This window comes from Miniopterus natalensis, chromosome 14 (assembly GCF_054644295.1).
Source record: "Miniopterus natalensis isolate mMinNat1 chromosome 14, mMinNat1.hap1, whole genome shotgun sequence".
Classification (NCBI taxonomy): domain Eukaryota; kingdom Metazoa; phylum Chordata; class Mammalia; order Chiroptera; family Miniopteridae; genus Miniopterus; species Miniopterus natalensis.
In genome coordinates this window covers 45,838,673-45,863,450 of record NC_142094.1, presented here as the reverse complement: position 1 = coordinate 45,863,450, position 24,778 = coordinate 45,838,673, and the positions used below count along the sequence as shown (strand labels likewise).

Genomic DNA, 24,778 nt, shown 5'->3' with positions numbered 1-24,778 from the left:
ACATATAAAAATTATTTATATTTAAAGTATATAATTTGATGTTTCGATGTCTACATTGTGAGAGGATCGGCACAATCGGGCTTGTTTCAGGCAGTGTGGCGGGGCAGTAGGTCAAAGAGTACAAAGTTTCAGTTATGTAAGATGAATGAGTGTTGGACATCTAATGTAAAGCATTATGATGATAGTTAACAATACTGTTTTGTTTTTTAAGGACTTTGTTATTTAAGGGTTTGTTTTTTTTTTTAATAATCTAAAGGCTAAATAACCATAGAAGCTGACTCAGAGAAAGTTGGGCAGACCTAAGTTGCTTTTCTTAGAAATGAGGTTCTCATTGCAAAGGTGAAAACAAAAGCATGATTGGGAATGGACTTCATTGTTTTTGTCATGTATCATCTTGGTTCCTAAATTAATCATAGTTGTTGAAGAGTGTGCCATGGCCACTAACTGTTTAACTCTGTGTGGTAAGTCCAGGAAGTAAGAAAATATTTGTTTAATTTCTGATTTGTTTGTTTTGGTGACTTTGAATAAATTGGTTATTGTTTTGATAAAAAAAAAAAAGCCAAAGGGATTGAAGGCCTCTGTCCTTGTCTTGTTCTCAGAATTTCCTTACCCATGAAGGTCAGTTATTAACACCATCAGAGAAAATTGCTGTGAGTGTCACCAGTATCCCAGGAAAGAAGTCTTCATACCCCTGACATTAATGGCAGGGCAGAGAATAGTTATCTTTACACTAGACATGAAGATAAGTCACCACAGAGTAGACCTAGAGGGACCACCACAGCCTCCAAGCTCCAAGATGTAAGCTCCCAAAATAATCTAAGGCAAAGACAAAGAGAAAAATTGTGGAACTCAAAAGCCCAGCTGTATAAACTGAATTTTACGGAAGGAGCAGAAGCATGGGTTAGAGGGGAGACTGGGATGAACAAGGAAATGAGAAATGCCAAAATCCAGGTGGGAAAGCTAGCATACACAATAACCAAAGTCCAAAGATGACATAAGCAAGGGGACAGGTCTCCAGAGCCAGGGTGAGGAACGAATCCTGTGACTCTCATTTATGGTCAGTGTACCATGTGAAAATTCAGGATTGTGCCATTCAGGTGACTTTCTGAGATCAGCAATTGCTGATTATTGACTAATTACTAAAAACAAAGCAAAATTCCTATGGAAAACTCCAAAAAATACATAAAAAATTTAATCTCTTGAGTATCAGAAATTTGGGTCTGATTGACTTGCCACTTGTGAGAGCCATTCTTTTTGATGACTAGGAGTTTTTAAATGGTCTGAGGTAATTATATTGAATGGTATCCCCAGGAGATCCACCTTCCCTTTCTCAGTTCAATAGCTCATTAATGGCCAAGACAAAGGAATAATAGGAATTCCTTATTAGGTCCCCAGGAGAAATTGAAATTGGTAGGATTGCCAATACTCCGGGAGGCAGGAGGAAAGTTATAATTGGCCTCCAAATAATGGCAAGACAGGACTACAAAATCCAAATAACATAAAATTCATTTATCAGTTACTTATTGAAGCCTAAGGTGGCAGCTCTGGCAGTGCCCTCCATTCTGGGGGAACAGCAGTGAACAAGACTAGCTTTACTAGAACTTACATGCTAGACTGAGGAGAAAGACAATATTCAGATAAATGGATACAAAAATATGAGTTAGAGAAACGTGTCATGAAGGCAATTAAAACAGAGTGATGTGATGGAGAGCGACTGCTTTGCTACGTTGTATTGGAAATTTAAGAGAGTCCTCTCTGAGGAGTTGACATTTAAACTGAGATCTGAATGATAATGAGGAACAAGCTGTGCAAAGATCAAGGTGAGAGCCATTCCAGGGGGAAGATCTAATGTGAAATGAAGTTGCCCTGTGGGAAGGACAGAAAAGTGACCAGTGGCTGTAGATTAGTGGGAAAGGAAATTAGCAGAAGGAAATGGAGTCAAAACAACAGGGCTGCACCGCACTAGAAAGGTCCTTTTTCCAGTTGAAATGGGAAAGATACGACTAGATTTACACTTTAAAATATAACTTTTATTTCTTTGTGGTGAGTGGATTGTCGGGGCCCAAAGTGGATGCAAGAAGATAATTTAGAGGGAGGTTTGGCAATTTGTCAAGAGTCCAAGTAAGAGAAGAGGTTTGGACAAAGGTTATAAGAGTAGAGATAGAAAGAGATGAAAAGACTTAGAATATTTTCAGAGGTGAAGTAGATCAGATTTGGTGACAGAATGTGTACAGATAGCTGGAGCAAAATAAAGAAAAAATGGACAACATGGATTTGGAGGGTGAATCAACTGAGATAGGGAAATGGAAAGGAAAGGAGAAGCAAAGTTTTTTGTTTGTTTGTTTCTGTTTGGTCCCACTCGAGGTTTAGATGCTTTTTGGGCTTCCAAACTGTGACACTGTCAAGGAGACCTTTGGATGGATGAATCCGGGGTTCTGCGGAGTGATCAAAGCTGGGAATGCAGATGTAGAAGTCACTTATAAGACCAAATTAAAGCCTGATCATTTTAAAAGGAAAGGCTCATAGTCAAAAAGGAAAATAGTAACTAATGATAAGCTCAAACTAAACAAAACTGGGGTCATTGTCTGTCTCAATGTTAAATATTTCCCAGAAATGTTACTATTGTGATAGGTAATCAAGCTACTGCACCTAGAGCTTGGGCTCACAGACAGGTAACATGTATAATAAAGGAAATTATCCTTCTACCAGATCCTAAATACTATGTTCAGTTTCAATTATTATAGAAAACTAACAATCAATGCAATTAAAGGTAAAAAACAGGTTGTTCTAGAAACAGATTGGATGAGTTGAAGAGAGGTTAGGGAAGAAAATCATAGAGCTGAATTAATTTCCATTGCCTTCTAAAATTTTTTAGTAAGAAAGCTTCAAAACAGTTAAACAAACAAACAAAAAACCATATTTGTTGACTACTGAAAAGATATAATGTCTTTGAATAAAATTTGAGAAAATATAGTTAAATGCATGAAAATATCAATTAAAAATACAGCTAGAATAAGGGAGAAGAGATTTCCATTCTCATAATTCTAAAGATCGGAGTCAAATATCTGTATATCAGAATATAAGCTCCCAAGTATTTTGTTTTGATCATTGGTATATTCCCACCCCTACGCTAATGGTTCATAGATAGTACATGCTCGATGAAAATGTGAGGAATAAATGGAAGATGCATAAAATATGTCTTGAGTTGCATATCTGATCATTTTCCAGAACTTATAAAGGCTAGGGAAGGAAATATCTTGAGGTCCTTTCCAACTGTGGTTCTTTCCGCAGCTCTAAAAATCACCTTCAATTCTGGAGTGAACATTCTGCATAGATCTGCCCAGCAGAACAGGGACCCATGGACAGAGGTCACAAGTATTTTCAGCATTGCTCAGCACAAAGAATCTATTTAACAAACTAAAGACATTATACAAGATGAGAACTTTTTGTCTTGGGTATTTGCAAGTTGGTCAGCACTGGGGTATCCTGGTGAAGTAGAATGACCCTCTTAGGTGTCACAGAGGTATTTGCCACGCTACATCTGTGCAAGCAGACTGCATGTCCTCTAAGACCCTTCCTTGCTCCGTGTGTCTATGACTTTATGATATTGAAATAATATCCACTAAAACGAAACAGAATCTTCCAGGAACAACCAGAGCCCTCCCCAGAAGTCTCCAGCACAGAAATAGAGTTATAATGGTCATTGAGAATCAGTGTTCCTCCCTTCAGTGAGGTGCATTGTTCTGTTTTATTTTATCGCAACGCCCGAGGTGTGGCATTTTAGCCACCTGGAAGGTCTTCAGAATAGCACATGCCTTTTACTTCTTAGAGACACATATTCGTTGGAACTTGTTTTTGTGTGTGTTTCTCTGAACAAAACACTGAGGCTCACAACCATTTATAGAACAAAGGAGAGAAAAAAAGGCCAGGTGATGTTTTGCTTTCAGGTTCCAAGAACATCCCGTTAAAGGAGATACTTCTCAGGGTTAAGCAAACGCTAGGATCCCAGCCTACCTGCTGATTAGCAGTTCTGTGTATTGTGAGTTTTCATTAGAGCACTGGTTCTGTGGGGCTCCACTGTTCACTTCACCCTAATGCTTCTAAGGTACAAAGGTAAAAGCGGATGGAAGGCTAAGCTGAAATAGCACTTAGGTTCTAAACGCTATGCATCCAAATTTACATGGTCACAAATAGACGGGCTCATTTGGATGCTGTTTTGTCTTCATGCTTATCTAGCTCCCTATCATTTCAATTTCTGGAAAACAGCATGCCTTGGTAGCTTAGCTAAAGTCTCTCCCACTTTTCAATTATGACTCCTATTTTCTCTGAAATGCAATGTAGTTATTATTTAAAAATTGAGACGCACAATACCCTTCCTCGTGTGAGAGTGGGTAGGCTGGTGTCTTTTTCCTCTGCAAATATATATACATCTGTATACAAAACAACATCAGCCTGGGACATACAATAGAAAACAACAATGAACTGATTACTTAACCTTTCTTCCACTTAAAATGAGCTATGTGTTTATCTTGAAGGCTGCGACTTAATTAGAAACTGCTGGTAATGGAGAAAATGAGTTTGAGTTTCACAAGCTTGCAATTCATAAGCAGGAGGCAAAATCAGTCAAGAATGTCTTAAGGAAACACAGATGATAATGACATGGTCAAGCCCTTACAGAACATCCCCTTAGCCTTTGCAACACAAGTTCAAAGGAGAATTAATTCCCGAGTGAGTTATGTGCGGTTGTTTTCTAGCACAATAGCTGGCATTTATCCACCGAAGGCCTGATTTCAGGAAGGCAATCAGAGACAAGCAAGGTAGCAGAAATCATGCACTGCGTCCAAGTTCAGGGGGACATTTGTAGCATTTATGACAAATGACGGTGTCAACATCTTTTATATGGAGAAAATCCTATCTCAAAAGCTTAGTTTGAAACATCATTTTTAATCCTCTGTCAGCTGGAGTAGGTGAACAAGTGGAGGTCAGGATTATCATTATTATTGTAAGAGGTAATTCAATGGGAATGCGGTTCATTTTTACTGCGCTTTATAAATAGTTTTCAACAACAAAAGAGATTCGTCGTAGAACCAAAGAAAACTCAAACTTAGTATTGATAACTTTGAAAGGCATGATTTGATCCGACTTACATATCCCTGAGTAAACATTAAATAATTTTCCCAACTTAGATAGTTCCCCTCCAGAAATTTCCAGACAAGTGCTCCGTCTGGAAGTGATCAGGTCCCTGCAGAGAAACAGTCGCAGAACAGACTGTGTGGTCAGAGGTGAGGGTGCTATGACTCCACAAAGCCAAACTTTCTCTGGAGCTTCTGCTCCACCCACTCCTTCCAGGACAAATATACGCTCCCCTTCTAGCACCAAGATGAAACAGCATCAACAGCAACACAGCAAACTCCTTATTTCCTTACAACAAGGAAACTTGTGCAAAAGGCTCTAAAAATCAACCATGAAATAGACACTAGGTTCCTAACATAATAAAGGAGAAAAGCAGGAGGGGGGGTGGACAAATGTAAGATGGGGGTGCCACTCCCTTCTCCGAGGACTTCAGTGGAAGAAATGTGCCCAGCTGTATCTGTCTGCAGGGCACTTATCAATTCTCCTGTTGAGACTTAGACAGAGGTTCTTAAAACATCATGCTAGGGACTGAGACATATTGCCTTTCTTGGTTAAAAAGCAAAAAACTTGTTTTGATAGTCAAGCTGTTCTAAGAGTGCAAGTCCCACTCAGCCCTCAGTAGAGAGAGCTTGTCCCTCCATAGAGAGAGACAGGACTTCATGGTAGAAGGAATTACCTACAGGTTTGGCATGAACCCCCTTAAACTGGCATTTAAGTTCTTCAGAGTCTTACCTACCCTACCCACATTCTTGGTTCCTACCAAATACAGAGTCTTCTGCACACGCCCTACATTTTCTGAATTACTGACTGGTCAAGTTTTCTCTTCCCTTGGCTTGCCTGCCATCATTCCTCCTACTCCTGGCATCCTTTATTCAAGGACCAGCCCTCAAGCCACCTGCTTCATGAAATCTCCTCTCATATCAGGCAGGACTCCATACTCCTTCAGGATTCCAGCAACACATACATCCAACACCCTTTAGCAAGCATTGCTTTGATTTGTGGTGATCTGTGGACTCAGAATGCCTTGACTGTGATCTCCCAGAAGGCAGGGCCAGTTGATAAGCCTCTGTGTGCTCATTAAAGTATCTGGGAAATTAGTAATTAAAACAGAAGAGCAACCATTACAGAGACCCAACTTGGTGCTGCTGGTACTAACTGTGTAGCCTTGAGCAAGGTATTTAATATGTCTGCATCTCAATGCCACTATAAGTATGTGATAAAAAGAATACCCACATACATAGGTTTTTCCCCAGAATTAACTCAGATAATTCATGTAAAGGTTTAGAACAGAGGTGGGACTGTGATAATCTCTCAGTAACTGCTGACTACCATTAAAACCACCTAATTTCACTCCTGTGACACTAGGAAAAAACTATACAATCAGCAATGAAAGGGTGATAAACAAGTATGCTGGGAACTTTTAAAGCTCATTCATGAGTTGGTAGAGTACTTTTCTTACAAATGGCTCTGTGTATCTGTTTAAATTTATTGTCATAATCTCTCTCTAAGAAGACATAACAGGAGGTGTAACCATTTTACTTTATGCTGGGTTGAGCTCTAAGAAACTGACAATATTTCACCATTTTTGATTTACAAAAATGGCAATTTCAAATGGTTTAACTTAATAAATGGTCAGACTGAGAGAAATCATAAGCCCTTGCCAAGGTAGCAAAGGCTTGGATTTGGCACCTGCGGATCCTATGCCTTTTCCTGATTACAATCTGATGCTTCCCAGTAAAAGTCTCTAAAAACTCTTATTCCACAAATCATAGCTTGGTACTTAAGCCAGGGTCCATCTTCCAGACCATGGATGATCTGATTGTAACCGTGATCTAGATAGCATATTCTCTACCACCAAATACTCCCTTAGCTGAACTTGAAATTATTTCCCTTCAGGATATAAACACACATGATACTTATCCAACCCCTGCCCCAAACAAAAACAAACAACAGCAGCATCATCATTAAATAAAATCATCATCATCATAATATATCCTCACTCAGTTATTTGTCCTCACTGGAAGGTCATACATGACCTTCATTCTGTAATCTGCCTTCTTGATAAGAATTATCTGCACTCTTTCTATATTTCCCCATTGCTTATCATTTATTCATTCATGCATTCATTCATTCATTCATTCATTCATAAATCTATTGCAATCTATCTTTTAACCCTACCTCTCTCTCTTTTTTTAAACTATATCTTTATTGATTTCAGAGAGAGGAAGGCAGAGGGAGAGAGAGAGATAGAAACATCAATGATGAGAGAGTCATTGATTGGCTGCCTCCTGCACACCCCTTATCGGGGATCGAGACTGCAACCCAGGCATGTGCCCTGACCCAGAATTGAACCTTGAGCTCTTGGATCCTAGGTCGATGCTCAACCACTGAACGATCCCGGCCAGGCCTACCTCTCTTTTGAATCTACTCTGACAAAGATCACCAATGACATCTTATGTTGATTAATGTTAGATTGTTTTTTACTCTATAACTGACTTATCTGATTATAGAACTTGGTGCTATTAATCACTTCTTTTTTCAGCATCCATGAAAATATTTCTCCTGAGTTTTTATCCTTTTGGCTATTTCTTCCTAGTCTGTTCCACAGTTTCTTCTTCCCCTCCCCATGCTAGTGTTCACCAGTGCTCCACAGGAGTCCCTGGTTTCTCCATGTTGTACCCACTCTCCTGAGGCATGGAGCCCACTGCCATGGCTTTAGCTACCACCTGATGGCTAATCGACTCTAAATCTAGAGCTTCAGCCCAGCCCCCTTGCCTGATTTTCAGATGAGTATACCTGGCAACTGATGATCATCCCTGTTTGAATATTTATAGACATCTCAAACCCAGATTCTCTAGGCCTGAACTTAGCATTTGCTACATGCACTAACCTTCCTTTTGAAGCAATTTCCATCTCCCGGATTTTGGATTCTTAATCTTGTCCATTTGAACTCAGAGGTCATTCCTGCTCTTTTTTTTGCCTGATCTGAGCACCCATTCCTACTACCCCACCCTATATATCATACTTTCCCACCTAAATTATCTGGCCTCCTACTACTACCTAAGAGTTAGGTGATGTAATGCATATTAAATGGATGTATGAATGAATTAATGGATGAGGAAATGGGTGAACGGGCACAAAACCATGCAGAATAACTTGTCCCAACCCTCCCACTATACAGTTGCTCAGGAATAGGGCAGGGAGCTGTCCTTACCACAAATGCCTGACTGGCAGAGGTGTGTGTTTCATGGCCACGAGGGCGCCACCCCAGTCTAGGAACCAGACATTGTACTCTTCATCAAAGATCTGGAACAACAACAACAACAACAATCATAGCAGCACCTTACATTTGCATAGTGCTTCACAGTTTACAAAGTCTTTCATGTATATTGTTTCTTCTTCCAACAACTCTACCAGGCAATTTGGCAGTGCTAGCACCCCCACTTAATAGATGAGGAAACGGGCTTGCAAAAAACAAAACCTCTCCCTAGACTAAGGCAACAGTTTTCCCATGGCTCTTCCCCCTAGTACTGTGAATCAGCGTGCTACAAGAAGGGGAGGCAACAAGGTGCGTGCTCAACTGGATAATCCAAAGGAAAATACGACTCAAGGAGCTTCTCCATCTTTATTTGAGTAGGTTACTACTCAGCTCTCCTCTTCCTCAACTATGCAGATGTTAGCTAATTTACAGATGGTCTGTGTCTTATAGTGCCGTTTTGTCTAGGAAGATAAAAGACATTTCAGTAGAAATTATAGCACACATGATGGCTGAGTTCTTAGACTTAGCCGCCACCTCCTAGATTTCCTTGCAAGATGGATGGAGACCGAAGTTTGATGCTTGGGGATCTTTACAGTAAATAAATGCTCATTGAAACATTGTACTCCTGGGGACCTAAAGTAATTCATTCTTTGATTTATCCATTTGTCTATCATCTATTCATCCACCCACTTACTCATTCACTCATTCAGTGATCCATCCATCCATCTACATAGGCATTTATTAAGTACCTGCTACAATTCAAGGCTCTTAGCTAAGAGAGCTTCAGAACTAATCCAGCAGAAAACCAACTTCTTACTTTAAATATATTAGAGAAAAGTGGGATTGTTGAGAATTCCTCTAGCTTTTAAGCACTAATGATGCTTCTTGTAGCCTGGGTGGAGAGGTTGGGATGGTGGGTTAAGTGACAAGTACTGGAAGGTGTAAGGAAGGATAGGCAGATGTGAAAGGGAGGTAGTAGGAGGAATGGGGCCTCTACACATATGCCCTAGGAAACACAACAGAAAAAAAAAAAAAAGTGGATTCTCAGGCCAAACCTCAATTGCTTTTCTTTCCCATATTTGACTTTTAAGGAAAGAAAAATGCCAGTACTAACAGCGAATCTTAATGCACAAAGAACATAAGGGGGATTCTTTTATATTTCAGATAGAATCAAAAACTTTGAACCTGCAATGCTAGCATTTTCTCTCCAGAGCTTAAAGGTGGGCTCTGTGAAGCCACATAAAGGAGACACTGGATTAAAGTCTAAGAATGAGAGCTAAAAGAAGATTCTTGGCATTGGAGAGGAGAGAGAAGTTGTTACGCTCACACTTTCCTCTTGATACTATCATTCTGGCCACTACCAACTCTTGCCCTGTCCAGCACTGGAACAGAAACTGGAATCCTTAGCTGTTTGGGAAAAGAAAAAAGAAAACCAAAGTCGTGACAGCGCAAGGACGGAACATTGAGTCACCACTTGGCTGCGTGAGCTATTCCTGGAGTAGGAGGGACATGGGCTTGTCTTTTTAGAGCTTCTATGCTAGAAGAGTTTGTATCCCAGCCTCTATGCTCGTTGGGCACTTATAATAGATTATCTGATGTTTTGAAGGCATGTTTTCATGTACGAGTCTGTTTCTCATCCACATGATAATGGCCTTGTGAGGAGGAACCTGAACTCGTCCTTTGTTGCATGCCTCCAAGTGCTTGGTTGTGCCTAGGAGGTCCCTGGTAAATCTTCTGACAGTGGTAGCGGTGACAGTGGTGGCAATGGGGGTGGTGGTGATGATGTTGGTGATAGTGATGATAATCTTCACGAAGGGTTCCAGACAGGAACTTATCCAACCAGATTTCAGATGGTGACTTTACCTTCATCATCAAGACATTCTGGGCTCTTCCTGTCTCTTTTCCAGGTAGAAGCCTTCTTACCTTTAAGACTTAGTGAAGTGTCAGCTCTTCTTGTAAAGTCTTTTCCAGTGTCCCCAAGTAAAACAGCTCCTTCCCTTCCTCTATGTGATAATGCCACTAAAATAACACAACCACCCTAAGCTCTAGTTAGTTATTTAGGAGCCTATTTTCTCTCCTTAATTTAAGCTCCACGAGGAAAGGGATCTGAAGTATTCAACTTCCTTCTCGGCCTCGTACTTGATAGCTAGCTGACAGTGCATAAATCTGTGTTGTCCAATACAGTAGCCACGACACTATTCAAATTTAGATTGATTAAAACACATAAAATTTAAAATTCAGTTTCCCTATCACACTAGCCACATTTCAAGTGCTCAGCAACCACATGGGACAGCACAGATATAGAACATTTCTATCACTGCTGAAACTTATATTGGACAGCCCTGTAGTCATGTATTTATGAGTCTGTTTTATACTCACTTATAGCTGCCTACGCAATGCTTAACCACAGACTTCCACAGCTTTGCTGGTTTAGTATTCTACCCCCTTCATCTTGTAGATAAAGAAACAGATCCAGAAAGGTGAGAAGACCTCCTTTGCCAAGATCCCATAGCTCATTAACGGTAAAAACATTTTATTGCTTGTGTCCCTACCAACCAGCCCAGTACTTCACATCCGGTGACTGTTACATACATATTGCTGAATAAAAGAATGAAAGAATTGAGAAGATTCCAGTTCCTCCTATTCCCTGCTTAGTGGTCTTCACATTTGACCCCACTGCCCAGCTAATCTTCCAGCCCATTGACCAAACTGAACAGCTGCTCCCATTTCTTTGCAACCACAAAGTCCTAATGAGCCTGAGAATCTATAGGAAGGCGAGATGTTGACAGAAATTGCCCTAAATCCCTCTTCCCTGTCCCCAAATCTCCCAGTTACCTGTCTCCACGTGTTGCCCCCATCGGAAGAGATGAACACATTGATATCAGTATATGAAAGCTCTGGGCCAATGTTGCCTGAAACATAAGCAGAGTATTTGAAATTGTCAGGCAGTTCACAGATTAGGGGGCTTGGGGTTAGGGGAGAGGGGAACAGTGAGTAAAGGTTTCCCAAGTGATGTTTAGAGTTGATATGTACAGTTTCTTTCTTGGTGTCATATCAAAAACCCAGCAGAAAGATAAACCCAATATGAGAAAAAAGCAAATAATGTGTCAGGAATTAATCTTTAAATAGTAAAAACTCAAAGACTGAATACTGATTAGTTAGGCTCTCTTAAACTATTCATTCTGTATACCAATAATCTCTTAAAAATTCATCTCGACAGGTGTTCCCTGAAGGTGGCAAAGAGTAGAAGAGTAGGCACGGAGAAGCTGGGCCTAGGGACACCTTCCTCCTTACATATATTTTAGCCTAAGAAAATCTGGTGTGCATGTATGTGTGTCTGCGTGTATATGTGTGTATATCCATGCATGTGCCTGTAAATGTCATTCTAACTTTAACTCATCCACATATCTTTTGGAGTGCCAGGCAGTTGAGTAACCCAATTGTATAGACTATGTGACCTAAATTATAAAGTGCCCAGAATAAGACAACTATGCTTAGCAGACTGTGGCCACCAAGCATGCCAGGTAAAGAAGTCACCTGGTTTGTGCCTAGACTGGCCACACTTACTGCCTCTTTCCAGTCTTTTAATTCTCTCCCCTTCCTTTTCTTTATCTTGCACTTCATTCCCTATGTTTATATTTATTATAAGAAAAAGTGATCAAGATTTTCTAGTATATTTGTATTTCCCGAGTGTCCCCAATGGACACCCCCGACACACAGAGCCTAGAACAGTGTTCCAAACGTAGTAGCTGGTTGCTCAATGATTAACTGCGGAATGAATGAGTGAATGAGTAGACAAAGGATCGAGTCACATTCCAGGGCTGATGTGCACTTGGGGAGGTATTGAGAGCCAGGAAAGTACCCTACACACGCATGGATTTATCATTTTGACTGATATTTTTTCTTTTAATAAAAGCAGGAAGGGAATGTTGGCTCCCACACATCTGTAGCCTAAATAAGAACACAATAAAAATGCAATAATGAGAATGTTAATTGAGCTCCTGACATTTAATGTTTCAAAATGAGAAATTAAAGCCAGGCTGCAGCTTGTCAAGTTCCCGGCAACGTCAGGAGCACACAGCTAGACTACTTGTTTTGACACTCAGGTTTCCAAAAACAGCCCTGAGGCTCAGGCAGTAGGTTCAGGTGAGGGGGGAGAGGCCCGGCGGGCAGGGCTGGGGACACCTACCCGGAATTTGGAATTCCAGTCTCCAGATACAGGTTTTGGAAGATACAGATAAAGGTAAGAAGGACGGGGCAGAGAATGTCAGCTCGAGTTGTTTGGTGTTTGGCAGTGGCCTGGAACATAGTACTAATAAGGATTCTGAAGCCATATTTGATTTCAACAGAATAGAGCCTGGTGGTTGATTAGCAATGTCTGCCAAGGGTGGGTTGGAGAGGGGAGGGAGAGAGAAGCAGACAGACAGACAGACACACCCCTGGGCTAGAAGAGGCGAGCCTGTCACGGGTTCTGCCATCCCTGTTATGGGTTCTGCCAACATGCTAAGCCTCTGTTTCAAAGCTCCAGTAGATCAACTGTGGAGGCTTTGTGGTGATGAGAGCCCAAGGCTGACACTGAAGTCTGTTTTTGGAAATACCTTCTGTCAATTGAAAGGAGCCCTGAAAGAAATGTTGCTGATCACAGGGGCCAAAAAGTCGATTCCCTGATGAAGAGACACGGAAAATGTTTCCGGGATGATTTGATCTTTGAGCATGTTCAGTCCCTAAGTGGCCCCGTGGGAAATCTCTGGCAGGAAGAGCCTGGGTTACGGTGCCAGAGAAGGGAGATGTGACTAATGCGCCTCGCTGGCTAAAGTGGAGCTGGAGGCTTATCACTGGCAGGCTGGAACGGGTCACCCCACTTCGGTGGTGTGACAGGAGGGAGGAAGGAGGTGTGAGATGGAGACCCGGGAGCCTCTCTCACCAATAGCTTAGCTGGTAAACCATGGAGGCTTGCCTCTGTACTTTTTGGCAGCTCAAAACAACTTGCTTTCACCCACCAATTCCTCCAGGGTTGCCCTTTCCTGCTCCTTAAAGACTTGTGAGAAAAAAGTGAGAGTTGTTCTTGGTCAGTGTGAGTGGGTGAGGGCTTGCAGGGGAGAAGAGGGGAGATGTGCAGGGGTCCCAGTTCCTGGGAAGAAAATCAGGCCAGGGAGAGATGAATTTCTTCCGACGGAATGGCCACCCTCTCTCTTGCCTTCCTCATGTATAGCGGCCCCAGAGCTGGGAGGTCTACCCACACGCATTACAGAGTGTAGGCACCACTCCCCGAGCCAGGAGAACAGCAACAGAGCCTGCCCTCCCCGCTCATATCCTGGCAGCCTCAGCGAGGAAGGGGCCCAGGGAGTGTCTCTGAAGCCAGCCGTGTTAAACACGGTGGATCCCAATCCTATGGGGTTGGAGAAGTTGCCTGAAACGCCAGAAGGCAACACTAGCTGTCAGTCTGATTAGAGGGGTTGGGCACTGGTGGTATTTAAAGTTCACACAGTTGGAGGCCTGGACAATGAAGCCACGTCTAAGAGAGCAAGTAAGTGCCCAGGCAGAGCTTCAGGGTGATGACAAAGAGCAGGATGCACCATCTCAGAAAGTCACTGCGAATTTATCTGCTTTCATTAGTGAAAAGCAGCCTACCTCCAGAGCTCTCACTTCTAAGGTTAGACGCCTGCTTGCTTTATGCCGTTAATGTATTCCTGAAAAGGTGTATGTAAATCAAACGCATGCTAATCAGAGCGCCTTGCCCCAGAGACTTCTTTTTCATTCCAGTTTCTTTACCTTCATTTCCAATTGCTGTTCAGTGGACAGTGGTTCCAACAGTGCGGCCGACCTTAAGGTTTCCGGCCCTCTCCCCCAGGCTCTCAGCCAAGTGGTTAACCATGTGCAAACAAACCTCACAGGCACCAGAGCCCTTACGATTAAAAAGAGCTCAGGGGTGAAACCCTTGGTGAAGCATCCTCTCTGTAAACAGAGAACGACCCCAACTTTTATTTGGTGAGCTAGGAAGTTCATAGATCACATTTTCTTAAAGTGAGAATTCCCCGTTACAAATCATCTTTCTGATCCGTTGTTTACTTTGAGAGGAACTCTGACCGCTTGCCAGGCACAGGGGACCGCTCTGTGGCTGTGGGGATGGCACACTAACCGAGAAGGTACAGGTGTCATCCGGAGCCCTTACCCTGGGTCATTAGCATGGCCTTGGGGATGCAGGTATCCTGCCTATTTCCTGGGGACAGTGACCATAGCGTTCATCTGATGCTCAAAGGAACCCAAAGAGGTTATAAAGATATCCTGGCAGCCTCAGAGAGGAAAGGACCCAGGGAGTGTCTTCCTTACCTGTAGCCACCACAAGTCCTGGGGCCGTGGCCTTGCTAGAGAGTCTTCCTGAGGAGTATGGGTTTTCCGAGGTCTTCAAGTGCAGGTGTAAGGAGCAGAAGGGCTACAAGAAGAAGGGAAGAGCTTTATTCCTGGAAACCTTGACAGACACCCTGCCTCCTAGGTGTTAGGTTTCTGGAAACAGCAAGGACTGGACGGAGCCACGCACTCAGGTTTGGGCAGAAGCCATCTCCACCTGAGATCGCCAATATGGTCCCATCAGAAGCTGCTCTGAGCTCCTGGCCCTGCTCCCATCACACTGTCTGCTGTCCCCTCTCTTCCTACCCCCACCCCGTCCATCAAGATCCAGTTCATGGCTGGCCTTCTGAAGCTTCCCTGACCATTCCTTCCCCAGGATGACACTGACCTTTCCCCAGTTCTAACCCTGACCATCACACTCTGCTTCGTGGAGCTCTGAGGGACCCCACTGGGAGGGGTGAACAGAGGAAGCTAAGGGAGACAGTCTGCAAGCCCTCTGCCCTCTGCTTCAACCAGATTCTCTGTTTCTGTTTTATGTATTTGGTTCTTGTTTATAATTTCACTGAATTTTACTTAAAATATTTGAAGCTATTATCTAAAACTCATATAAGTTTGCATTCCCTATTTATCTCTATTTGGGTACTCTTTAAAATGATTTATAGGGATGTATTATATTTATATAATATAATAACTAAAAATATGAAAATGATGAAATTGGGGAAAGTAGAAAATTAGGTTAAGGAAATACAATGAAGCCATGAGTGAGGTTTGTGTGGGGGTGGGGAGTGGGCGGAAGTCAGGCTGTGGCCAGTTTTTAGAGATGGGTAGGCTTTTGTTTTTGACCTTCCTAGTATCTGGAGTTGGACTGATACTACAGAAGGGGAAAGGTCATGTTTGCCCTATTTACCACTATATCTCCCAGTTTTAAAAATAATGTCTGCAATATGATTCAGTGGTTAATAAACCTTTTAAATTAGTGGCAAAAGGCCACTTTTTTGCTAAAGAGAAACATAACCATTCCTGGGACCTTAGAAGAATTTCTCACACTGGTCCTTTTAAGATGTCACTGAGCTCTGTGACTGTCACTGTTAATTATCTGTCTTTCCTCCCCACCTAGAGTTGTAGCACCCGAGGGCAGAAATAGCATCTTATACTTCCTGTCCCCAATATTCCACACAGCTGCAACCCTGGAGATGCTGGTAGATTAATTACTTCATGTGGACATAGCAGCCTGACCTTTCCTGGGCTTTGCTCACCTTGACATCCATCAAACACTTATCAAACTGTAGTACATCAGCACCAGTTAACAGGCGTGTTGCCACTACTGAGCTGTCGGGGACCCTGGAACACAGGCACTTTCTCCTCTACGTTTCTTCATCATACTAAGAGTTACGTCACATAGTATTTTCTCAGTAAAAACACCTGGTATTCAACTAAACTTTCCATCCAAGTGGAGTCCACAGATCAGCACCCTGGGAGTTGTAGGAAATCCCTGCCCAGCACCAGCCAATTTCCTAAGACACCCTGATAGAAGAGAGCCCCTGATGCAGCCTCCCCAGGTAACCAGCCTTCCCGGTGGACTTCACACGAGACTGGGTGACTGACCAGCAGGCAGTGTACCGGGCTTCCTCTCAGGTCCACGTCTGGAGCTTGCAGTAGGCGCCAATCCCTGCCCTTGTTGTAAGTGATGTATGTCTTCACCTGGCCATCCACCTTCTTGTTTGCCAGGAATATCCCTCTGATACCTGCTACCTAGGAAAAAGGGTGAGAGATGGAGAACCATGTTGGGCCAAAATGCCTATAATCTTGGAGGAGCCCAGAGAGAAGCCCCGGCATTTTCCACAGGGTGTTGGGAGTACAGAAGAGAAGTGGAGGAACATGGAGAGACATGCCATATGCCATACGGTCTCTGAGAGACGGAGTTCATCTCTGCTCCCTCCACCCCCCAACCCAGATGTCCTGCTCCGCTCCTACCCACCTGCTTGTCCCTCTTTACGTGTCTCTGCATTTTGTTGCCTAGGGCCCATCCGATCCCTAACTTTGAGAATTCCCTCTGAGGTGGGAGGGTGGATAACCTCAGGAGTAACCGCCTCCTGCTCAGGAGGGGCTCGTCAACAGGTTTTCAAGGCACCAAGGTATGCTCCTTAGTGATGGAAGTTGAGGTGCCCCAAAGTAATGAGGTAGGTATACTGTGGGGAGATGACCCAGCTTGACCACCTGGAATCCATCTCTGGCTGTGTCACTAGCTCATTGTGTGACTAGGTAACTCTCATGTCATCTTTGGGTCTCAGCCAGTGGTCACTTTGAAACACGAAAAATCAGCCCTGCTTTCTCTTTTCCCCTCACTGGCTGGCGATGGACCCATGAGATAATGCAGAGCTCTCTTGCCAGAGTTCCCGATTGTTGGGATTTGCATTCCCGTAATATTTTGAAGGGAAAAGAGCATCACCACAAAACAAGAAGCTAGAGGATTAAAGGAGATTGGCGATCTAGAAGGGTCCTGGAGTAAGTACAGGTTCACTCAAACTTTTATTCCTACTATGTCTACATTCTGGGCAATAAGAATAGCTATTTATATTGACAACATCCTATCTCAAAACAACAGTAAAAAGAGTATCTTAAATTCCTGTACAATTTCAGTATGTTCCAAAGCTAAAAGGTAATTCAAATAGTTTAAGCATATATAAGCTAAAGGTTTACTGCCAGGTTTTCCGGGAAATAGAGATCTCAAAATTATAGTTGTATTTTTCCTCCATTCTTTAAGGATCACGGTTCACTGAGATTTTTTGCAGTTCTGAGAGAACACTAGTGGGACACAACTCCACAGAAGTGAGCCCCTTTATTTTTTTAATGGCATAATTTCGTTGCTGAAATAAGAAGTCTTTTTTAAATTTGTTTTTAATTTTGTTAGTAACCTGACTGGCCTTCAAGAGAATGTTAACCCAAATAAAAACAAACAAACAAATGGACAAAGGATGTCCGAAGAACAGAATTATCTGGGAAGGACACCACCAGGGGGATTTGACAAGGGGCCAAGAGTGGAATTGATTAGATTCCCAGCGTGAACAGAGGGTGGGTAAGGAGAGAAGCCAAGCTGGGGGAGAGGCAGGGGTGTCCATATTATGCCCTTGCCCGGAGGTACCCTTGCTGCCCTAGCTGCTTAGAGCCAGTGCCACGTCAGGAAGGCTGGCATCTTACGTGCTCATCTAGAGGCCATGAGGCTCTCAGATCATCTCAGTCTTTAAAACCAAATGCAAAGGTATTTTTCTTAAACCTGATATTCCTCACACAGAATGCGATCTGTGTTTCTTTACAACCTTCTGCCTTTTGGCATTTTCTTTAGACCACCGGATAATGATTCCAAGAACTCTCTTCACTTAGCCAGCTGCCTGTTTCACCTGTACCCAGGGCCTTGCTCTCTACTTCCCCAAAGAAAATACAGTCAGACTCAGGCTTCCGAGTGTGCTCCTGTGGGGTTCCTGTCACCCCCTCCCCTGCCTCCGGTGAGATGCATGACAGCCTGAATTACTGGTCATCCAGCTGCCTCTTGTGTTTCTGGATGAACATGTTTGGTAAATGGAATGGTCACTACCATACTTTCCCACCGAGAGCTCTCCCACTCGGATGGGCGCTTTCTGTGTGCCCCACATATCCTGAGAGCAAGCTCAGGAGAATGGAGGCTGAAAAGCAATAGGAGGGGGCCTGCAGAACTACAGGGAACCCATCGATAGCTCTGAAGGCCTTTCTCCTGCAGACCACATAGGGCCACAGCGATCTCCCTCTTGTCTGAGAGAGCTGGAATACTTCCCCTTTGTGTTTGGATTGGTTAAAGCCCTTACATTATTACTGAGTTACTTCTTGGCTCCATATTGTATATAAATGCACTATAGGTTTGGAGGTCACTTTGCTTTTCTGCACCTTAGGCCAACAGATTTCAAACAGTTTGAATGCAAACCAAGAATAAAATACATTTATGTTACAGCCTAGCAGAGTCCTATACGCATATATGTGTACATATGTAAGTACATATATATCAGGAAACACAATTTACCTTCACTATACACAATGTAAAGGAATTAGATAATGAGACACATTTTAACTCTTCTCCATCCTAGGACGTACTTGGAATCTGCCTTAAACATGCTTCCTCCCACTGTTGTCTGAAATCAGAAGCCTGGCTGTTGCTGTTGGCCCAGCAGCTCAAGGAGAAGGGCACCAGCTGGTGGTGGCCCCCATGGAAGAGGGTAGTGCAAGGTGTCAGGACTGCATGGCCCACTTTCACTCCGGGATTCAATTTGAATTGCAAAGGGAAACTGACAATGGCCCCTTGGCAGAGCATTGGGTCCAGGTGGCAAGGTTGTATGTCGCTCCCCTCCCCAGGCCCTCCGGACAAGAAAGCTAGGGCTCTGCTGAGAAAAGCAATTACCATGGTCTGCTTTGGGCTGTCCCTTGAGTCAAACCTGTGGTGAGAATCCGATGAAGGTCAGTTTGGAAAAAAATGTCCCTGTGGAGGCTACAAGCAGCTGTCCATCTGGCTAAAAAAGGGTCACCTAAAATAATAATAAAGCAGAAGGTGGAAGGCAACCACTACAGACAAGGAAAACAAGAAAACATCAAGAAGATGGGCAAAGAGACCAGAACGCTAAGGATGTCTCGGAGAGTTGCATTTTATCCACCCAACATAATTAGTCATGAGGAATTTCAAATTAGACCCACAACGAGGTAGCGCTATGCTCCTACAGGAAAGGCTAAACACACACACGCAACTGACAATACCAAGTGTTGGTGGGGATGTGAAGCAACAGGAACTCTCATACAGCTCCGGCAGTGATGTGAAATGATACTCCCACTTTGGAAACAGTTTGGTGTCCTTTTATAAACATATACCCACACCCAATCTATCAATCTTACTCCTAGGTATTTACCCATGAGAAATACTTATGTTCATGTGACTATTTGTAGGAGTTTTATTCATAATCATGCACAACTGGAAACAACTCAATGCCCTCAAACTGGTGAATGGATAGCAAACTATGACACATCCAAACAACAGAATACTACTCAACAATGAAAAGGAACATTGACATACTCAACAATATGGGTGAATCTCATTCTAAGTGAAAAAAGCCAGACTCAAAAAAATACCTACTGTCTAATTACCTCCATATGACACTATAAAAAAGGCAAAACTGGAATGAGAAAGAGAGAAATCAGACCAGTGTTTCCCAGTGACTTTGGGTAGGAGGAGAGTTGACTACAAAAAGGCCAAAAGAAAATATTTGGAGGTAACAGAACTATTTTATATTTTAATTGCAGTTGTAGTTATACAAATGGGTACCCCGTCACAACTCACAGAACTGTGTACCCAAAAGGATACATTTTACTGTATATAAATCATACCTCAATAAAAAACTAATGTGAAAAAAATACATAGTGGGAAAAGCCTGGGCTTTCTAGTCAAATAAACATGGGTTTGCTTAAACATAGTACCACCATTTACTAGCTGTGTGATCTGTGCCACCTTACTAAATTTTCTGCATCTCTGTACTCGTATAAGGCACAATGGGGAATGACACCTACCACAGAGGGATACTGTGGTAGATAAATAAGAAAAAGTATATAAGCTGTTTAGAGTTGTACAGCCCAATACCATAGCCACTAGCCATGTGTGGCCATTGAGCACTTGAAATGCGGCCAGTGGGACCAAGAAACTGACTTATAATTTTATTTAATTTTAACCGGTTTAAACACTGATGCCAGATTTAGTCGTTGGCAAACTTTTAAATATCTTTGGAATAACTTTGCATGTGTGAACCTACTTTTTTCTACTATAAATTTTATGAAATGTCAATACTGATCAAGGATTTCTGGTAAAAATTGAGCATATAAATTGAGGTGTGTGGGAAGTGTAAAATACACCCAGGATTTGGTAGACTTAGTATCGAAAAATACATAAAGTATCTCAGCAATTTTTTCATGTCAAACATATACTAAGATGATAATATTTTGGATACTTTTGTTAAATAAAATGTCATTATAATTAATTTCACTTTACATTTTTTTAACGTGGGTAGTAGAAAATTTAGAAGTGCATGTGTAGCTCACATTATATATTTATTCAACAACGCCAGTCTAAGACATTGCCTGGTATGCTGCTGTTGTTATCATAAGGAGTTACAAGTTGGATGCTTAATAATCAGGAAAGTATTGAAGAAAATCCATCAGACAGGCAGCTCAGAGCATGTTTTCATAATATCACTGAGGGTGTTGAAAAGAATATTTGTTTCTTGATTTATCAGTGGAGAGAAACCAAAAAGAAATATAGTTTGTAGTTAGGGATGTGTAGAAACCACAACAGAGCTCTATGTGGGAAGAGTGTCAAGAATAATGGTGAACACACACAATGGACCACACTCAGAGCAACACCAGCCTTGCTTTGGTACAATGGGTTCTGAAACATTAAAAATGATTTTGATTATTATTTGGCCTTTGAGAATTATTTTCTCCCCTGATTATGTAATTACATCTATGACAATATTGTATTTTGAGGCAGAGATTAAAGATACAAGAAGCAAGAGGCTCTGTACAGCTGTAGACTGCTCCCAACAGATCAGGAAACAACACTGTATTTGCCTTATTAAGTTTTAGTGACTTAGTGGGATTGATCCCCATTGGCCTCCAAGGTCTCTCAAAGCCAAGACCTACAAGGTGAATTCTTGAGCAAGTTCTTGCTTTCTTTTTCCCGTTTCCATGATCAGGAAGAGGCTTGAGAGGCTGTTGGAAGACGGAGCGATACCCCAGTAGCTTTAAGTGGCTATGGTCGGCCCAACCCACCTCACATCTGTGGTACCCAAAAGCATCTCTGACATTTCAGACAAGAGAATACAGATATAGTATTTTGTTACATTATCATATAAAGTTACACATTAACTTGAAATAGGGGACTATATCATGCATGCAAATATCACTCACTAAGTATGTAGTTATAGGGGAAAAACAGAGAAATACTAGCCCATAGAATACTAGTCCAAGTCTTCAATCAAGTTCTTTAGTGGGTATCTTTGCAATCATTATCCCTGCTGTTCTCCAAGGCCACTCAACATTCTATAAAAATAAACCTCTACTTCTCAGACCCTGACTCTCTTCTCATGCTGAAACTCCACCAGGAATGCCTTTCTCTCAAGCTCCAGCGTTTATCCTTCAAGCCAACACATCTACAAGTCTCCCCAAGTCCCTCAAGTTAGAGTCACTTATATCTTTCCAGTGGATTGTCAGTTTCATGTACCAATCTCATCTCATCAAACAGAATACACTCTATGAAAGTGTGTTAATTTAGCTGAATTGAATGTGAAAGTTTACTGGTTTTCTCAGATACATTACTCAAGGGCACTCAGAGTCCAGACAAAGGATAGTCTCTTTGTTAACTGGCCATATGGTACACAATCTCATTTTTTATGAGAATCTCCAGTGAAGAAGGTTAAAGTCTAATGACCCCTAGAGACCAATTAAATTGAGCTTTGTCTCCAAATCACAGAATGTATCTCCAGGTGCAAAACAGCACTGCCCTCTAAAAACCTTCAATATGTTGTTTGTTGTCTCGATAGGGCCAGGATCCATTTTATTCCCTTGGTATTAAAGGCCTTCTAGAATCTGAACTCCAGTGTCTATCCAGTAGTCATTCTTGTACCTGACAAGCATCTCTTCTATTCAGTGAGACTGGCTAGCTCATAATCTTACAAGTCTACACCCTCCAGCCAATTCTTGGCTCATGCCCTCCACTTCTTCATTTCTTCCTGCCCAGGGAAAACATCTGATAATAACCGGTAATGTTGAGAAAAAGAACTGGGCATGTACAGCTCATCCACACATCCACTATTTGGGGGATCTACCTGCAAAGATCACATCTTTTGTACCTCAGTGTGATGGTGTTGTAGAAACAGGCTTCCACAGGAGATCTTTCGATTTACTATTTCTGCCTATTACTGGTGGATGGGTGCAGTTCTGGAGTGCAGTATTAGCAAGCCCACGTCCTCCTACATGACTTTTTAAAAAACAATACAGCTGATGTTTGATCTCTATTTGTCTCACCCTGTCTTTGTCTCAGTTGGTTCCAGTCTTGGGCAGGTAAAAAGGGAACTTGTTTGTTGACCTCCCTGAAAGCCCAACAAACTAAATTTCAACCTCCATGAAGCTAAGACTCATCATCTCTCCTGTCTTATTCATGGACATGAACACAAGGTAGGGACACAATAAACCTGATAAAATTGAATGGAAAACCATCTCAACAGCTCTGGTTTTAGAGAAGTTACCTTGCTTGGTACATCTTGTTTCTCTGTAGATGCAATGACATCATGCATTTCCACCCCAACAAGACCAAAGAGGCAAGGCTGACTTCAACAAGAAGAAAGCAAAATTACATGGATCTAGGTGCGTTCTTTATTTTGATTTATGTTCCACATCAGATCAGTGTCTTGCTGTTCTAAATGACCAAGAGTTTTCAGACTCCCTTAGGAAAGAAACAGCAGAGTCGCAAACTCACTCACCATTATCAATGGGGTCAGAGACCCAGGGATTTCTCACCTGGATCTCTGAAATGTCACCCTCAGCAAGGTCTACCCTCCTCTTGGTTCTGGCCACAGGACCATGAATAATTCTCTTATCTTTATAGCCTCACTTGTGCAAACAGGAACTTGTTTGGAGTGGCCTCAGTCCTGCCAACATTCATCCACACCTTCCCATGAGTTGTGACTTATTGCCGAATAACAAAGGTGTGTTTCTTCTTCCTGGTATGATTAGGGGCATGGAAATGGGAGCTTCCCAAAACCATTTATACACTTTAGTCATCTTTTCCAGTTTTTATAACTCTAGGAAGATATCTGGGCCATTTTCCAAGTAAACCTTGTTGTTAGGGAGTTATTTTAGCACTTGTCAACTACCTCTTTAGGAAATCAGGATATTTCTCCTGATTTTGTTTTATAACCAATGACATTCACTTCTTTCCTTTTATAAATGTACTTCCATTCACCCTATATCTTTGTGTAATGCTCCTTCTACCCTAATAAAAGAACTGGAATTTTATATGTTTCTATCACTACCAGTAACTCAGCAGCCAACTTACATACCAGTGTAGAGATGCTGGATCTTAGGTGCTGCTAAGAAGAGACCACTATAAAGCAGGAGAAGTCCATGCACTGACCCCTCTGTTCTGAAAGCCACTCCCACTCCTCAAAGAGAAAATCTCACAAGGGAGCAGCTCACCCAGACCATCTGAGACTACCACCCAGAGCACACAACTTGTCCTTGCAGGAATAAATGACCTCAACCAGCACAGCCTATGTAGGTTTGTCCACCAGTCACTAGTGAATGTTGGGTAATGAGACACACTTTCTTTGCTCAAATCAATCCATCATACTGAGGTGGTCAATCAAGTACCTTTACTGTGGCCAGGACTGTCAAAGGACACACTTGTCACTAGAGGTATAAAAAAGCACTACATCATTAGGGTCACTGAAACAATTAGTTCCTTTAATCTAGTTCCTATAATGGAGTCACTTGGTTTCCTAGATAAATTATTCTTTAACTAGTGGTCACATTAAAAAAAAAAAAAAAAAAGTGCAAACTCAGTAAAGGTAATCATATTTAAAAAGAAAAGAAAAACTCAATGAAAGTCAAGACTAATTCTTCATGAACAGAGGCTGGCATTTGGGGGCATTTTAGGGAAACCCTCATACCCATCATTAGTGTTTACTTTTATTTTTCTATAAAATTTGTCCATAAAACTTTAAAATGCAACACAGCTGATGCTTGATCTCCAGGAAATTAAATTATTTTAATTTTATAAATAACTTAAGGTATACAAATAACACTGCTTCCTCCACCCAGAATCCATCAGAAGCACAGAATTGAAAATGTACTTAAGAGATCATGTAGGCCACATACCTTCATTTCTGACTTGTAGTTATGCTCATACCTACAAGAACATCAACTTTAGGTACCATTTGTTGAAGGTTTATTGAGCCAATCACCACACTAGACGCT

At 42.1% G+C, this 24,778-nt stretch overlaps 1 protein-coding gene across 1 annotated transcript in view; it reads right to left on the bottom strand.

Moving 5' to 3' along the window:
- SORCS3 (sortilin related VPS10 domain containing receptor 3) overlaps positions 1–24,778 on the bottom strand; it is a 446,748-nt gene that overhangs the window by 61,009 nt on the left and 360,961 nt on the right. Inside the window, exons 10-13 of the mRNA XM_016212097.2 lie at positions 16,346–16,492; positions 14,723–14,825; positions 11,228–11,304; positions 8,348–8,439 (exon numbers count right to left, since the gene is read on the bottom strand). Of these exons, the coding sequence (XP_016067583.2) occupies positions 8,348–8,439; positions 11,228–11,304; positions 14,723–14,825; positions 16,346–16,492 (419 nt within the window). The remainder of the gene's footprint in view (positions 1–8,347; positions 8,440–11,227; positions 11,305–14,722; positions 14,826–16,345; positions 16,493–24,778) is intronic.